At 40.3% G+C, this 18,904-nt stretch overlaps 1 protein-coding gene across 1 annotated transcript; it reads left to right on the top strand.

Moving 5' to 3' along the window:
- The first annotated feature begins 16,420 nt into the window (after window positions 1-16,420).
- On the top strand, window positions 16,421-18,145 carry LOC147620474 (uncharacterized). The gene is made up of 6 exons (XM_086825319.1): window positions 16,421-16,861; window positions 16,918-17,117; window positions 17,290-17,430; window positions 17,531-17,645; window positions 17,760-17,939; window positions 18,107-18,145. The coding sequence occupies exons 1-6, from the start codon at window positions 16,421-16,423 to the stop codon at window positions 18,143-18,145; spliced, it is 1,116 nt and encodes a 371-aa protein (XP_086681445.1).
- Window positions 18,146-18,904: the final 759 nt, after the last annotated feature.

Here is an 18,904-nt window from a genome sequence, read left to right as displayed (position 1 = left end):
CTTAACAAATAGATGAATTGGGCATACCCAACTGAGACCCATAGATCAAGATGTCTTTGTAAACTTCAAAGATCCTTGTATGTCACAAAGCATCTTTGATTTCATAACCATAACCATCCAAGCATCATGAGTTGGCCATTCAACAGAAGAGAGAAGAGGAGATGTGATCATCTCTACCTTACCAAACCCACCATCATGCATTGGCACCACATAGGAGTGCCGGTAAAAGAAGATCTTTTACTTAAGAAGGCTAATGCCTCACCATTAGGACCTCAATGGAAGGCTTCTTGGGCCCTTTTATTTGGCAGTTTAAGGAGTCAAACCTTTTCTCTTAAGAAGAAACGTTTTCTAATTAGAAGCTTCCAAACGGCTACTTTATTTGAATTTGAATTTTGGAGGGAAAATGGAATTTAAAATCTAGCGAACAAAACCATATCATGTAACATATCTATGGAAAGCTCTTGATGCGTAGATCACGGATCTATAATCTCCGCTCAAATCGGAGCTTGTATGTAGAAGTTATGGAGGTCCGAAAATTGTGAAATTGCCTCCCCCCCTTTTTGGGAAAAAAAGTGCACCCTTTGACCACTCTTACACCTCTCTTACAAACCCAACATTTCAGTCCACATGGCAACCCCCCATTTGGCTATTCCTTAATCACCTTGATTAGGCTTGGGCAAATTAAAGGGCCCAAGAAGACCCCATTCACTTCCTAATGCAATGTCTGCATGGAGTGCTTGAAATGTTCCAGTAAGGCTTCATAATGGTTGCTCATCTATCAAGTTGGAAGAAGGAAAAATATCTACAACCCAAAAATAAGATCAGTAAACATGAAAGATGTAGCTATCGTAATATCACAAGCCTCCTTCCTTCCCTATGATACTTACAGTTGCATGGGAATCGAGTTTGTTTACGAAGATGTATATCTCGTGCCATGTACACATGTTGTACAATGGCCACCAAGTCTCCATTGCTTAATTTTTTGAATCCCTCTAAATGACCCTTCCAATGAAGCTCCATCACATCTCGTCATCGAACTCGATGTGGACCAATAGCAATAGGCTGCAGAAAAATCCAAGCACCCTTGTGCAAAATGCCTCTCTCATCCAAGTACCATCATCGTCCCTCTTATTGTACAATGAGGTCTCCTCAATCTCATCTTTTGGTCTTCTTCACATGTGGTGCAGCCATATCAATTATGAAGCTATAGTAGTAAGCTTAGGGTTGGGCAAATGAGATAGAGAAAGAAAACGCGAAGATGCTATACAGATTAGGGTTTTGGGCTTGATGGTTTCATTAGGGTTGGGAAAATGAGATAGAGATGGAAGAGGAAGGCAGAAAGAGTTTAATTTGGACGCGGTTCAAGAGGGAAAGCGGACTTGAAAATGAAATTTTTGACTACAATGAAATTTGAGATGGATTTTTGGGGGGGAAAGTGAGTTTTGGGGGAATCTCGAAAATTTCAAAATTTTAAGGATTTTTGGACCCACAAAAATGGTGGGACCATACCTACCCTAAACGCCCTACTTTTTTAGAGGGACAAGTGTAATTATTAGTACTGAAAGCCTAGTCCCCCTCCCTACATGCTAGTCTCCCTCCCTATATTCAAAGGAGACCAAATGTGCACAATCTTCTATTCCTATTGGTCTATTGTAATTACTTTCATTAGCAAAAGGCCCAAAATATGTTCAAACGCCCCCTAATGATGAGAGATTCTGATGGCAAGCTACTAGGCTACCCTGAACTTTGTTATTTTAGGCAATTAAGAGAGTCTCTCACAAATTCATCTATATTTTTCTTGAACGTATAAATATGGTTGAATTCATTATGCTTTATCCCTATTTTTCTTGAACATATATATATGGTTGATTTCATTATGCTTTATCCCTATTTTAGAGAAACCAAATAGAATTATCCTTGATTTTAGGTAATGTTTTGTAATTTTTGACCTTTGTTTTGAGTTTTAGTTAAACAAATCTTCAAAAATCATAAAAATAGTATACAATTCTAAAAAAATCCCAAAAAATAGGAAAATTTTTTAAAATATATCTTTTAGTTGAGAATATCACTTGGGTATTTACTTATAGCGTGGTACAAGTACCTCAAATCAAGACATGGGTGGGAGAGGGGGAGCGAGGGGGGGGGGTCCAATATGGGGATGGGGAGTCCAGGCTGGGAGGGTTGGGGTGGCAAGAAAGTGGCTTTCCCATCCCCAGCCCTCCTTTCTTGGGGGGAGTGGGTGGAGGTTGGGGGGTCAAGAGAGGATCGAGCTCGCTTGGGTGGTATTATACTAGCAATCACGAGGGAGTGGGGATGGGAAATAGGAGAATAACGTTTGTCATCTTTGGTGCAGGATGTGCAATGCAAAATTTGGTGATTCGGACATCGCCGGCACATCCGGAGCGGTCCAAAATCCCCAAAACGACATCGGAAGCGCTGAAAACGGGCATCCGGAGACCCGAAAAAGGCCAAAAAGGGCCGGCCAATAAAATTCATTGTAGGAAAAGCGATTTGGTGTCAGTCTGGCAATCACCTGCTGCCAGACTGACACCAAATCACGTTTTTCGGTGAATCTCTGTAGTTGCATGTACTTGCTTTAATATTTTTGCTAATTTTGGGTGAAGAAAAATCAAAAAATCGTGAATTTCTTACGGGGCCCCAAAATGAGTTCCCTCTTTTCCTAATGGTCCTCAAGATTCTGCACAAATATTATGTAGTTGTGTGGGGAGACGTGACATTCTTTCTCCATTATTCAAGACCCACGCCACAAGAAGATACGATAGGTACTCGTAAATGAGATAATGGATGACATTACCAATCTTCTAAGCATTGAGGAGGTTCAGAATGCATGCAATGAGGTGGGCATTAGCATAAAAGGATATCAAGCCCTCCATCAATTGCTAAAAGATACACTCCGCAAACAAGGCATCACAAAGAATATTTTTCCTATCCCTAGAAAGATAAGATTAGCAGAGGACATGCAATGATGATGTGCAACACAAAATTGGAGAGTACTACTGCATCAATGATACATTAACCATTGGAGCTTGGGGGAAAAAACGAAGCACAAATGGTAAGATTATGTATCCCTACAATGAGTTCAACAACATATTTGTTGATCTACAACATCTTCAGAGAGCTATGATCTTATTCTATGGACTGCCTAAACAATGTAAGTAATTTTTTACATTCTTTGTTGCAAACTAAAAAAAATCTTTCAACAAGTACTAAAACTTATCTACTTTTGTTTGTCATGCAAGGTGACAAGGTAAGTTTTGTGTTGAAAGTGGATGAGTGTCAGATTGTAAAAGGTAGGAGGTTAGAACGAATGAGTATCACACTTATGAATGAGGCAATGGCATATGCAAAGAGTGAGATCAACATGACTAAGGAGACTGAGTTACCTTTGGAAGGTTCTAGTAAAAACCCAGACAATCAAACGAGCAATAGGGAGAGGGTTTGCAAGTTAAGTTTTCCCTCTTTTAGTGTCCAATCTGAGAGAGAGATATGGTGGCTTGGGGCATTTGAAGTACCGAAGGAGACACATGAAGTGCTGGCTTGGATGTTTGATAGGATACCATGGATTACCAATGTCATTAAAGCACAGGTTCAAGGGAAAAAATTAGAAGTGGAGGGTAAGGGCACTTATACAATAGACTGGCATTTAGGAGGTGACTTGAAGACAATAAAGTGCCTTCTTAGGTGTCCACAAGATGCTAACACCCCAAATCCTTGTCAATGGTGCATTAGAATGGTGAGAGAAAAAAAACAGAAGGTAGGAAGGAAGAGGAAGCTAGGGAATCAAGATGATGAGAATGACACATTGGATGATAATGTTGGAAATTGGGTTGGTGGTGTCTTGTCTGCTAACATGCTAGTTGAGCCAAACAGTATTCCTGAATGGAATCCTGTAATTCCATTCGAACTCAAGAATGTCCACTTTTGAGATCATCAAGAAGACGAGAATGTAGAATTTGGATTTAGTGTATCGAAATTTTGTATGCAAAATTTATAACATTTTGAAGTGTTGTAAACATTTTTGTTTAATATAGACTTGTAATTAAAACGTATTCGTATCATTTCGTTACATAAAAGATATAACAAAATATTTACAATGACAAGATAATTAACTTCTCTTGAGTCACTTATGCACTTGCTCTTCCTCGCATTTTTCCTCTATAATGCAAAAACTTCTTGCGACTATAACCCTTCAGTGCATTTACATCTTCTAGTCCAACACCTAGAGCATAGCTAGCATAACAGAGGAAGTATCCAGTTCTGGAAGGCCAAAATCCTATACCGTATCCAAAGATACGAATAGCAGCACACTTCTTTATCAACATGACCTTATGTGTATTGTAAGGGATAAAGGAATAGCCTGTATATCTAGATAGTGCCTTGAGTGTGAGAAGTGGAATTTCAGCATCACTAGAATATTTGATGTGGTAGACAATAAATATTTCTTTGTCGATAGATGGGAATATGTAGTGTGCAAGAGCAGCATCCTGGCCAACTCTTGCACGAGCAGCACCTCCACGTCCAAGGAAACCATCAGCATCATCAAGCTCAATCTGCAATAAACAAAGAATAAGCTTTCACATAAATTCAGTCAATACCAAAACATAAATTCACTCAAGAACATATTAATTACCTTTTGGTTCTCATCCTTTTCCAACTTTGATGCATCCCAAAGGTTGATGGAGCCTTCTTCATTTCCTTGATCAAGGGTGGGCAAGGGCTCTCTTCCTATTTCAGTAATTCCTAACTTCTCTTGAAGATTTTAAAATTCTAGCTTTGTGGGAAAAGAGAAGATTCAGTTTCCTTGGCTTTTTCAAAGCACAATGACATGGCTCTAGGGGCTTCAATGAAGTTCTCTATCACTTCAGTGTCCAATTTCAGAAACTCCTCTTTATGTTTATTTTCCACATCCAGTAAACCGCTGGCACCTTCACAACCATCTGTTATAATTCCAAGGCAATAATCCTCCCTTAAATTATAAAGCTTTTGTATGTGGGAGAGAAGAATAAAATTCTTGCCCCATTAATAAGAAAGGAGGGCAACCTAGGGAGGATGAAGTTTGATTTCAAGTGTTCTCCATGCACAGATGATCCCTCATCAATAACAATGGATGCCTTAAAATTTTCCACATCAAAACCTGTGCTTGGAAGCTTCTCCTCATCTCACCAGAAACTAGGTCCATAACTTTATTATCAGATTCAATCTCTGTGACAAATGAAGCTTGTGCAACCTTTGACCCTTCTGAACTTCCAGTTCATCCTTTGTGTAGTCCTCTTTGTCTACATAAAGAAAAAGATAAGCCACAAATCCAAAGTAGTAGTCAAGAACTTTGCACTTTTTCCTGTGAAGAGGACAGTGTTCAACACATATCTTTATCCTCTTATCTTCTAAATACTCATCCCACCTACCTGACATGCTCTTCTTTTTAGATGAGGATAGGGCAAAGCTAGACATGTGAACATATTGTGATGATCCCTCATTTATAATATATGTACTAACAAATTTACTATATTTTCAACAGGTAGGTTCCAATCTCGCATTTCGCACCATGGACCGTGTCCTCCCTCAAAAAAGCGACCTCCTCACGGCGTGAGTAGACACATCCGACAAGCTCCAAAACCTTCTATCGCATCGTGGACAGCTAAACTTATAGCGTGGTACAAGTACCTCAAATCAAGACATGGGTGGGAGAGGGGGAGCGAGGGGGGGGTCCAATATGGGGATGGGGAGTCCAGGCTGGGAGGGTTGGGGTGGCAAGAAAGTGGCTTTCCCATCCCCAGCCCTCCTTTCTTGGGGGGGGGGAGTGGGTGGAGGTTGGGGGGTCAAGAGAGGATCGAGCTCGCTTGGGTGGTATTATACTAGCAATCACGAGGGAGTGGGGATGGGGCTTCAAGCCGGGACGGTGTGGAGGGTGGGGCAAGTGATAGATCCACGCCCCCACCCCTCAACGGCCCCCAAGAAAGGCAGGGGGGAGGGGAGGGGGGCAAGCAAGGATCCCCCAAACTAGCTGGCTTTGGGAGTACCAGGCGCGAGGGGCACCAGGCACGGGAAGGTAAGAGTGAGGGGAGGTTGGGGGGGAGGGGGGAGCATGAGATCCCTGCTTTCACCCCCCAAGCAAGGGCTGTCGAGGAGTGGGAGCGGGGAAGGGGAGGGGGAGGAGGTTTGGGAGGGGGTGTAGGGGAGAAAATGAGGACCGCCTAAACGAGCTCGTTTGGGTGGTAGTGGTGGTGGCGAGAGCTATTGGAGGCTCACGGTTGGCCCTCTATTAAAAATCAACTTGAAAGAAATACACAAGCTTAAAATAGAAGGAAACTATGCACATTACACAAGAATGGGTTAAATCTCCGCCACCATGAGAGTGGTTCACATCCTCTTCATGGTGTATTTAAATATATTTTCCTTGTACAAAAAGCAAGAGCCAAAAATACATGTAGCCAAAAATATGGATCTCCACATTGGGCTTGCATAAGCCTAAATACAAAAGTGTGAACACTCTAAGGTTCACTCATAAAATAGAACTATTGTATATCAAAATGTTGCACACTAAAGTGTGAACACTCTAAGGTTCACTCATAAAATAGAACTATTGTATATCAAAATGTTGCATGCTAATGTACACATAAAATATCATTGCCATTGTCGAATAAGTAATTGCCATGCGCCATGCGTCAGTAGATTTCTATTGAAGCAAGCCCAATGGATCCATGCACATCCCGCACACTAACCCTACCACTGATCTGCACTGACATTCACAATATAAGCTCAAAATATGTGACAAGTTAGAGGTGATCAGTCTCACTTGCACATACAATAAATATCCATTAAATAAATCTATAAATTCCAAATAATGTGAATAATTCCAACATTCCTCCCTGGTGAAAAGCAACTATCCTCAGTTGCTAAACATGCAATACCGCAAAGTTGGTACCTTTGCATATGTGCAATACCTCAATTTGGTGACCTTTGCACGAAAGAAAATAGAGATTATAAATATCCATCACAGAAATCCATAATATCAAAACCTCGTGCAATACCTCAATTCGGTGACCTTTTCACGAAAAAATTACGATGTGTGATACCTCAAATCGGTCACCTTCGCACATACTAATGCCAAATACCAAAAAAAACTTCCAATCGTGTGATACCTCAAATCGGTGACCTTCACACAATTACACCGATCTCAATACACCAACTGTAAAATTCACTATAACTGGCTGCTATGAAAGGAGTTGATCACATTAGAGTGTGTAGCAAGGGCATGGTCTAGAATCCACTGAGATTATTCTACAGGATGATTCTTGTACTTAGCCAAATATCTGACATAAACATTGCCATTGCGAGTTGTAGTTTGCTCATGACCAAGAATTGCTTCTGGAACTAAAATTTATGTATTAGCCTCTAAGAGAGGTGGGTCATCATAAATGGGGGTAGAAGGTGGTGTATCTTTAAAGGGTATACAAAGACTAATGTGAAAGGAATTATAAATATTACAATGGTTAAGAAGGGATATATCATAAGCATTGTCATTGATCTTAGCAGAGTTATTCTAAAAGGCCCATAAAATCATGGAGATAATTTAATGGCTGGATGTTTCTACAGACTTTAGCCTGTGCTTTTCTATGCAAAGCCAAACTAAAACATTTTCCTCAAAAGTCTTTGTTCTTCTATGCTTGTTAGAATATTTAGTGTAAGCTTGTTGAGTCTTAAGAATAGACTCACGAGCTTCAGCCAAAATTTGGTTATGAGTCACCGGCAAAATCATCGGCCGCCGCTGGAACTTCATGAGAAAGTCTAGTAATTGGAGTTGGAAGTTTTGTACCAAAGACAATCTCAAAAAGAGCTTTGCCAGTGGTTGTATGAGGTGTGTTATTATATGCAAATTGCAAAAGATGCAAATATTGATCCCAATTTATAGGAGATGAGATAGTGTAAGACCTCAAAAGATCTAGAATAGTGTTGTTTGTGGCCTCGGCTTGTCCATTACTTTCTGGATGATATGTAGAACTAAAATCAATATTTGTGCCTAATTTTTAAAATAATGCCATCCAAAAATGATTACAAAATCGAGAATCACGATATGAAATAATGACTTTAGGTAATCCATGATTTGTGAAGACAGTTTTGATAAGCAATTGTGCAGCATGTAAAGCATTCAATGTTTTATGACATGCAACGAAATAAGCTTTCTTACTAAACCTATCCACAATTTTCCATATCATATCATTTTGAGAAGATGTGGTAGGTAAACCAGTTATAAAGTCCATAGAAATTTCTTCCCATGGTGTCACGGGAATAGTTAAAGGCATGACTAGCCCATACTATTTCCCTTGGTGTCTTTTAACTCGTTGACATATCGCACATTTCAATACAAAAGAAGCAACATCATGTTTTAATTGTGGCCAGTAAAAATATTCTTCTATGGTGCAAAGAGTAGTGAGAATGCCACGATGACCAACATATGGGGGGCGATGCATCTCTTCAAGAATAAAAGATCTATAAGGAAGTGTAATGCATAAACGCTTTTGAAAGAAAATGAAACCATCATTATATGCATAATCATGAAGAGGCAACCAATTATTATTTTCTAACTTATGCCAAACATCAAAAAATCAGGATGTGTAACATATGAATTGAACGCATATCATGCAAAGAATGAATGTCAAGCACTAAAATGTTAAAAATAGAAGGTCGTCAACTAAGTGCATCAGCACTACATTCTCTTTACTAGGTTGATCTTGGATAAGAGGATGAAAACTCTGAATAAAAGATGCGCATTTAATATGGCGTTTTGAGATAAAAGGTTGATTAAGAAGATATTTAATACCTTGTTGGTCGGTCTTTATCATAAACTCAGAACCCATAAAATTATGTTTCCACACGTGTAAAGCATGGAAAACTGCTAATAATTCCTTGTCTTATGTACTATATGAAAGTTCATAAGGTGTCAATTTCCTACTCTCATAAGGTGTCAATTTCCTACTCTCATAAGCCAAAGGGTGTCCATCTTACATGAGGACTGCACTGACTCCTGAGCCACTAGCATCAGTGACTACTAGAAAGAATGGTCGAGTAAAGTCTGGAAGTTGGAGGATAGGGGCATGAGTCAACAAATATTTTACTCTATCAAATGATTTTTTTTTGTCTTTCACCCCATTGAAAAACTAGACCTTTCTTAAGCAACATTATCAAAGTAAGTGCTATCAATGAGAAATTATGAACAAACTTCCTATAAAAACTAGCCAAACCAAGAAAAGATCTAACTTCTTTACCACATGTTGGAGTAGGCCGTCTCAATGACTTTTACCTTTTTTGGTTAACTTTGATACCTTCAGCCTAAAACAATGTGACTAGTTGTTGCTGAAAAGTGAAATCTTATAGATGTTGAATATTCTTTTAAAGATAGAAGCTAGTTTCTATTCGTTACCCAGCAAGCTAGCTTGTTTTTATTACCCAACAAGCTAGTTTGTTTTATTTTCTTTTGAAAGGGACATCTATATGTCAAAATAAATACACATGCCATGCAATTTATATAGGTATGTATTGTATATTTATCAATTCTAAGAGCAACATAAGCATGGGTTGGGGGGTGTAGTTTACATATTGCATAAGGAATTATAAAACAGTATTCATATTACTCATCTCATCTCTTCTCTTCTCTCTTTGTACTATCTATTACTATGCATAGCTTTCTGCCCTACTACGTGGGCACCACCAGGAGGAGAGGTGTGTTTCTTCCATGTGGCAATGGAAGAGAGTTGTGTGAAAGACATGCTTGTTACTGTTAATGCTCATGAACTTGGATGTATGATGCTTCATGCTCCACTAATGCTCGGCTCATGATCTCTCCTTTATAGAAAAAGGAAAAAAGAGTGTGCATGTACACTCACATGTGCTTTATCATTGATTTTGTTTTTGTTGCAAATTGTCTTCGTCATCAGTAGAAGTGAAAGAAGAGTTAATAATTTTGCTTTTTTGGGTCCTTATTCCAAATTCAAGCAAGGCCATGAGCTAGAAGGTGCTCACAACAATTAGTAAGATTAGTTGCTTATTAATTTAGTATTTTTTATCCCAAATATATGGTGTTTAATATGCTTTTAAGTATCTTAGGTATGTTTTCTTGTATATATTAATGAATGTAAGATTTTGTCTAATGTTGCATATATTCATAGATTTATATATAAATAAATATATAAATAACAATCACACACACACACACACACATACACTTATGTGTGTGTGTGTGTGTGTGTGTATCTATAACACTCACACACACACACACACACATACACTTATGTGTGTGTGTGTGTGTGTGTGTGTGTGTATGTATGTCTGTATATGTAGTGTGTGTGTGTATGTATGTACGTACACACACACACACGCGCACGCGCACACACACACACACACACACACACGTATATATGTGACTATCTCCCTTACCACATGTAGGAAGAGAGATGCATGCTTCTTCCATGTGTTGTGCATGCCCAACACTTTTTTGCTAAAAATGTGCCTGCATGGAGTGCCCAACTACACAAGGAGAAAATATGCATGCATCTGTATGCAGTTTTTTGGTTTCTATTTTTTGAGCCGTGCTGCATGAAATCTTCACTTCAGTCCTACACCAAAAGCCCACATATATTTAATTGAACCTTACCTTTAACCACTACATTATTTAGCACCTCTCAAGTGTCCAATGTTGCCAATTCAATTGATAGAAGGGTTATTTTCAAGCTACACAATGGACTAAGGAGAGAATCTCTTCCCTACCAAAGGAAAGAGTCTCTCTCCTACCCAAAGATGACAATTGCTAGCTTTGAAGATCCAGTGCCAATGGGTGAGGGTGAGGGGTGATAAGGGATGTGTGATAGTGCCAGTGGGTGAGGGTGAGGGGTGATAAGGGATGTGGATGAGAAGCATTGATTGATATCCCTCTCGACCATGTCAGGTGCAACTGAGAGAAATGCAAGAGACAAATGTGTGGTTTAATATATAGCCAAGATTGGTTTAAAAATTAGCCTGGATTAGCGATGGTAGGAGTCTTAAGAGTGGGGTTGGTTTAATACACAGCCAAGATTTGGTGGCCTAGAGCATCAGAGGTAAATTATAGTGCATTACAAGATTGTATGTGAAAGCAAGACGTGTTGGTGTGCGAAAAGGCAAGGCTTGGGAGACAATGACATGGTGTGACTTGATGACATAGGTGGAGCTATGGTGGTGATTTCATAGGGCATGAACAAGGCTTTAGCATTGGAGTTGGTAGGGCTTTATGGCTAGGAATCAACGGGATTAGGTAGCCTATATCGTCGGGGGTAAATTGTAGTGCATTATAGGGTTATATGTGCAGGAAAGGCGCGAGATAGTGTGCGAGAAGGTAAGGCTTGCGAGAGGAGCACATGGTGAGCCTTTGATAGAGTTGTGGTTGTGGTTGAATGAACATCACTAATGCAGGTTCAATCCCAGCAACAAATGAGAACTTGTAAGAAAATAGAAAGATAGTTAAGTAGGAACAAGACATGGTCACCCTTTGCATACTACCTGGTTGAGTATATCAAATTTACAAGGTTGTGAAAGTAAAACTTTAAAAAGCAACCTAGATTAGTGATGGGGTAGGAGATTTGAAAGTGGGAGTGGTTTAGTATACGGCCAAGATTGGTTTAAAAAGTACCCCGAATTAGCGATGCTAGGAGTCTCGAGAGTGGGGGTGGTTTGATATGTAGCCACCAAGATAAATTGCAGCGTATTACAAGGTTGTAGGTGCAAGCAAGATGAGCTAGTGTGTGAGAAGGCAAGGCTTGCGAGAGGAGCACATGGTGGGACTTGATGCCTTGGATGGAGTTGTGGTGGTGAGGTCACATAGGGCATGAACAAGGCTTAAGTGTTGGAGCTGCATAAATATTATTAAATATTAATTTATAAATATTATTATATAGATACATTAATTTATAGATATTTTTATATTTAGTGCAAAGATTAATTTATTATATATGTAAATATTCATATTTAGTATGTGTGCATGTGGCACTAACATGTGTGTATTGTAATTAATATTAATATCTACCTATACTATAAATATAGATATTAGCAATACACGTGCTAATATTAATATCTACTTATAATTTATCGTATAGGTAGATATTAATACACATGTTCTAGTGCCACAAGCACACATGAATAAGATCATAGTAAAAGTATCTTATATGTTTAATAGTATGGACAACGAAGAAAATCTTGTGAAGTGTTCTTTGTAAGATGAGGATAAAGCCTTTAGTCCAAAGTGTTTAGATTCTCAGCAAGGTAAGGTGAGCCAAGATAGAAGCAAGTCATTTTGTTTGCAACAAATTTTGCATCGACATGGGCGATATAGAAGAAGGAACCTAGAATGTTTAGCGAGGGGCGATGCCATGCCATGTGAAGAAGAATGTGTCTCCAGCTTCAAAAAAAGTATTTAGTATATCTATGTACACATGAACAAGAGCCAACGATAGAAACCAACCTTATATATTCCACATTCTTACTTGGAAATGTGATACATGTTTCACATCGTGGGATTACTCTCTAGAAAAGAAAGTATAAATACCCACCTCTCCATTTGGAGAGGTGACAAGCCAATGCATTTCAACTTTTTTTGGGTCACTATGGATTTTTTGTCATACTGCAATGTAAATAACCTTTTCTTCCAAACATCTCCTAGCTAGAGATCAATACAATAATACAAGACCTAGAATATAATGACAGTGAAACAAATATTGCAAATTACTACACATAACAATATGCCCATCCAAGATAATAGAAAGCTTAACATAGAATCTACATAATTCAAGAATACCTTCCCCATTCAATATGAGATTCTTCTTTGGGTCTAATCTTTGGCTTGCTTCTCAACAGCACCTCTTTCTTTGATTGGCACTTTACTTCTCTCTATTTCAATGATCCTCTTTACTTCGGCATTATATTCAACCTAATTTAAACCAAAAGTTTTACAGCGTAAATAATTTGGATATTAGACCAAAGATCAATAGTATATCTTCAATCTATAATATAGTCATTACTAAGCTTTGAACAACCTAAAACACAAGCTGTGCCAAGCATGCTTATGTCAAAGGATACGGAGGCCTTACACCTTTTAGCTCCTTGACTTAATGTGCTCAATAATCTTGCACTCTTGTGTAGTGAGAGTACTTATATATTTCTCAGCATCACACTCACAAATGTTGTTGGCATTAATGAGTGTATCTCTCAAGCTAGGCTTGATCATTGATGCTCATTGAGCCTTTATAAAGAGAAAACAAAATATTAGATACACAAACCATAAACATACTAAATTTCAAGTTTCAACTATCATAGACACTCATGCATTCATTCTTTACAAGCCTACAAGTAGAGCAATATCACTTGTCTTCCTAGGAGCAATGATTGTGCACCCCACACTTATGTGCCTCCATTTGTTTTGATGTACATCTCCTCAATCAAGGACTTCCATTCCATTGTCCTATCACTTCCTTCCCATACATACAACATTCTATTGGATAAGAAGTGAAGGATTAGCCTACTAATTCTACCTCAAATTCAACCCCTCACCATAAATGAGACCAAGAGGACCTCATAGCATCATCCACAACAATCTCATCTCCCTTACATGTACAAAATCTGTCGCCACCAACAACCAGCCTCTGGCCTTGCCGGGGAAAGAGGCGAGCTACTCGTCAAGCCATGACGAGCTTCGTCAAAGAGACGGTGGCTCCTCCGTCCAATTACTGGGACCACCACCTCACGAGGCCCCTGAGAACGCGTGCGCATTCGCGGACATCGTGGTCTCCAAGTGTAATCGCATTTACTTCATGCCAGACAGTAAGCGATTACGGGACTGGTTACCTTCTTGCACAGCATACTTATCTTACAGAAAGATAAATGATTAAATTATAGCATCACAGATTGAAGACAAGTATGGAAAATTACACAGAACATTGCAACAGATTTCATTGATTGAAGAACTTCATTGATTCGTACATACAGTTACATCCATATATAGGAATAGTATCTGTGATCCGAATAGATACATCTGCTAATGACATCCTTTGGAATCACTATTACTGACTATTGCGCATAATAGTTTATCCGGTGCGGTTACAAGAATGCGGTTGTGGTGTGCGGTAAATGCCGTAACACATGCTAATCTTTATGGTAAGATGTCTACTGCTACATTGGAGGGATATTTTTACTTTATGTTGTTAGTCCGACGATTACAGTAGAAAGATGTGGGTTTATTTCCTCCGTGATAAGACTAAAGCTTTTGGTGGCAAGTTTAAACAGTGGCATAAATTTGTGGAGAATGAGATAGGGCATAAGGTGAAGAAGTTTCAGATAGATCGAGGAGGAGAATTCACTTCAAGTGAATTCAATGAATACTGCAAGGAGCATGGCATTAAGCGCTAGCGCACTACTGCACATACGCCTCAACAAAATGGAGTTGTGAAACACCACTAACCGCATAGTCGTGGAAATGGCAAGGTGTATGATGAAAGGGAAAGGGTTACCAGACTCTTTTTGGGCTGAAGCAGTCATCACTGCAGTTTACATTCTCAACCGATCGTACACAAAGGCACTCAAAGGAATCACACCATATGAGGCCTATTTGGGTAAGAAGCCTTCATGTTCTCATTTTTGAACATTAGGTTGTGAATGTTACATGCATATACCTATGCAAATAGAACTAAGCTTGCTACCAAAAGCAAGAAATGTATCTTCCTTGGATACAGTACAAAATCGAAGGAATTTCAACTATTTGATCCAGAGGCTAAAAGGATAGGGTCAACCAAGATGTGGTTTTTGTGGAGCATCCACATTCAATGGAGGACAAGGATTGGTCCACTTTATCCTCATCAAATGGATAAATAACCCACCATGTTCCCAGCCCAAGCACCAAAAAACTGGAGGAGGAGTTTTCAAATGATGAAGACTCTTAGAAATCACACTGGCTTGCCCCTACACCAAAAAACTGAAGGAGGAGTTTTCAAATGATGAAGACTCTTAGAAATCACACTGGCCTACCCCTACACCTAAAGGACAACCCCTTCCTTCTTGGGTAAGACAACTCTTTGATAATCGCAACCCCCCACCTGATGTTGCAGAAACTTCAACAGATGGCTTACGTAGATCAAAGAGAACAAAGGAGAAGAGAAGGTCTTCTAAACACATTGTCAGTATGGCCTTAATGGGGCTAAGATAATGGATTTAGTGAAGGAGCCCAAAAATGTAGAAGAAGCTTTGGTAGATCCAACGTGGAAGGTAGAAATGCAGTTAAAGTATGACATCATAAAAAACAACACTTGGAAGCTAGTAGATCGACCACCAAAACGAACGGTTATTGGCACAAGTGGGTTATTGGCATAAGTGGGTCTAGAAAGCTAAGTATAAATCAGATGGTTCATTGTAAAAATACAAAGCTAGGCTAGTTGCACAAGGTTTTTCACAGGTTGAAGGTTTTGATGCTGGTGAAACCTTTGCCCCAATAGCTCAAATGACCACTATTTGCACAGCTCAAACCTTGGTTTCTAATAAGAAGTGGCCAGTTGTAGGTGCTTTGGTGACATTGTAGGTGAATGTTAGGGGAAGAGAGGATGTGGAGAAAAGTGGGGAACATCAGGTTAGTGATCTTGACCTCCAATTGGAAAGTGGAGGTGATATGATTAAAAAGTGCAAGAATGTGGAGTTTGACCAATGTCCTCGAGTTCCTTTGTGAAAATTGGTCACTTATGCCCATGTGAGAGGATTGAGAAATGATGTATCAGCCCTCAAGTCTGGATTTTAGCATGAGGGGTACATGGTGGAGAAGGGTGCATTTATTGCATTGCCATTCCGGTCCTCCGATCCGCACTCCAAAGGCAGCTGGGCATCCTTTAACACCCCAAACCTCTCCTCCGATTGCGAGGGCTTTTTCCTTCACCACCACTAGTGGTTACACACCAGCCACCTGTCATGATGGCTACGCTAGCCCACAACATCAAGTATTCTAAGTTTCGAGGGAAACAAGGAGAAGATCCGGATGCACATGTTCGGCAGTTCGACAACTCATGCTCTGAATGTGCCTCCACCCTTTGATCCTCTCCACAAAAAATCAGTTTTCGAGTCTACCCTCAGCGCGGCAAAGCATCCAGATGGTTGGCAGAATATCCCGTCGGGCATTTTTAGGATTATGATGTGGTGCATTTGTTGTTTCTACGTCGGTTCTGTGTGGAGAAGACAGTACGCTGGAGCGACTATGGGTCCTCGAGCAAGGCAAGCGCATAGCGGAGGATTATGCTGCGAAATTTCGAGTGATGCTGCAGCGGGTTCCTTAGGTGTAGCGGCCAGCCCAGGAAGTCTTGAATGATTATTTCTTGCTCCTGTGGATCCTAAAGGCTGTATGCGATTTCTGGGCCAAATTCGGTGGCATGGTCGCCATGTGCGGTTTTTGGCGCATTTGGCAATACCTTTAAATGCAGCAGCTCATTCTGACCGCAAAGATTTCCCATGGACTAAAGACTGTGATTTGGCTTACCGCCGCCAGCTCAAGATTCAACTTTCTCAAGCACCAGTGATGATTCCTCCTGATTGGGGGGTGGATTTTCGTGTTTTTGTGGATGCTTCAGATGTGGCAATCGGCACTGTTTTGATGAAGGAGCAGACTGTAGGATGGTTTTGCCCAATTTATTATGCTATTCATCGATTGTCTTTTGCTGAAAAGAATTATTCCGTTACAGAGCGGGAAGGCCTTGGAATGGTGTACTCTGTGCGGAAGTTCCGGCACTATCTTTTGGGCCGTCGATTTTTCTTCCATGTGGATCATTCTGCTCTTCTTTACTTGGTGCGACAACAAAATTTAACAGGTAGACTGGCTCAATGGGTTCTATTATTTTATAGGAATTTGATTTTGAAGTCATCCATCGCCCGGGTGCTCAGCATGTGGTGGCAGATAACCTTTCTCGATTGGATTCGGGGGAGCCAACAGTCGGGGTGGATGATGAATTTCCGGATGCTTCACTGTCTGCGGTTCAGCCAAATGTGGAGGGGGTACAGTCTGAAGAGGAAGGAGCATCTCTTCCGAGAATTCCATGGACCTGGTATGAAGAAATGTTTTCTTTTATCTCTAGTGGTGAGACGCTTGCTCATTTAACCAGGGATTAGCGGCGGCGCCTTGCTTTGCGGAGCTGCTCATTTGAAGTCTATGTGGGGGAACTTTATTATCGCAATGTTGCAGACGCACTGTTGCGGTGCATCCTACCCCATGAGCAGGAGTCAGTGTTGTGGGAATCCCATTGTGGAGTTACTGGTGGGCATTTCTCACGAAAAATCACAACGAAGAAGGTCTTACAAAGTGGATTATGGTGGCCATCTGTTCATGCGGATGCACAACAGTTTGTGCGGCAATGCGATGTTTGTCAGCGCATGGGACAACCGTCCCAACGGGATCGAATGCCTCTCCATCAGATTCTTCATTTGGAACCATTTCAGAAATGGGGTCTGGATTTTATAGGCCCAATCAAACCTACAGCGGCTCTCCATCAGATTCTTCATTTGGAACCATTTCAAAAATGGGGTCTGGATTTTATAGGCCCAATCAAACCTACAGCGGCTCTAACGAGGAACAGGTATATTCTTACTGCCACAGATTACTGTACGAAGTGGGTAGAAGCATGGGCTTTGCGGGATAATACTGCTCTCTCTGTGGCCAAGTGTCTCTTTAAGGATGTTTTTTTTACTAGGTTTGGTTGTCTAGTGGAGTTGATATCAGTGATTGGGGCGGTCATTTTATTAATAAAGTCATCAAACGAATGACAGGGTTTTACTTTGTGTTGCATCGCAAATCATCCCCGTATTACCCTCAGGCAAATGGGCAGGCGGAATCTTCCAATAAGCAGCTAATCCGCATTCTGACCAAAGTGGTAAGTCTTCATCGGACAGATTGGGATGTGAAGCTGCCACAACGGCACTTTGGGCTTACCACACACAGCGTTTAAAGTGGCAACTGGGTTGACACCATTTAAACTTGCTTTTGGCATGGAGGCCATCACACCAGTCGAATTTATGGTTCCTAGTTTGCACCTTGCAGTTACGAATAGATCGCTGTGCAGAGGATTCATTGGCATAGAGACTAGAGGTCATCCAGGAATTAGATGAAGAGAGGATGAAAAGCTTTTATTGGGCGCAGGAAACTCAAAGTCGCAGAAAGTGGCAAGTGGATCAGCATTTGAAGAAGAAATTTTTCCAAAGAGGGCAATTGGTGCTGGTGTTTTCTTCGCGCATGTTCAAGAAACCCACAAAACTAAAGGTGCGGTGGATTAGAGGAGACTTTGGGATAAATTATCATTAGAAAAGGCATCTAATCCCAAGCTACTTGTATCTCTAGAGGAGACTTTGCTCGATTGCTGATCTCTTGTGAAAATGCCTTCCGTTGTTACTTGCCCATTATATAAGCATCACATGGCTCCTTCAATTCTACAAATGCAAGTAAATTTTCCACCATCCCCATTTTATACATCTCCTTTAGCACAACAAATCTGATGTGACCAAATCGCTCATGCCAAAGTTTGTTTGTGCCCTTGTTTGCAATAGTTGTAAAAGCACTCAGCTCGTACAAATTGTTATTCCTCATAGCTTTTCCAACTGTCGTCCCATCAACATCTAAAATCTCTGATCCTGTTTTCTTGAAGCATACTTCAAGGCCACGATTTGTTATTGCAGCAACTGAGAGCAGGTTTCTCTTCACTTGAGGCACATAGCTACACATCAGACAGCTTCTTTTCTTCACGTGTAGCTACCACAAATGAGATGCTTCTAGACCCTTTGGCTGGACATTTAGCATTATTAACGATAATAAAATTGATGGATTCTTGTAAAGGCTACCAGG

This window comes from Cibotium barometz, chromosome 31, assembly GCF_041138505.1.
Source record: "Cibotium barometz isolate CiBa-2024 chromosome 31, ASM4113850v1, whole genome shotgun sequence".
Classification (NCBI taxonomy): Eukaryota; Viridiplantae; Streptophyta; class Polypodiopsida; order Cyatheales; family Cibotiaceae; genus Cibotium; species Cibotium barometz.
The sequence above is the reverse complement of the archived record's forward strand: the minus strand, read 5'-3'. Positions and strand labels throughout refer to the sequence as shown.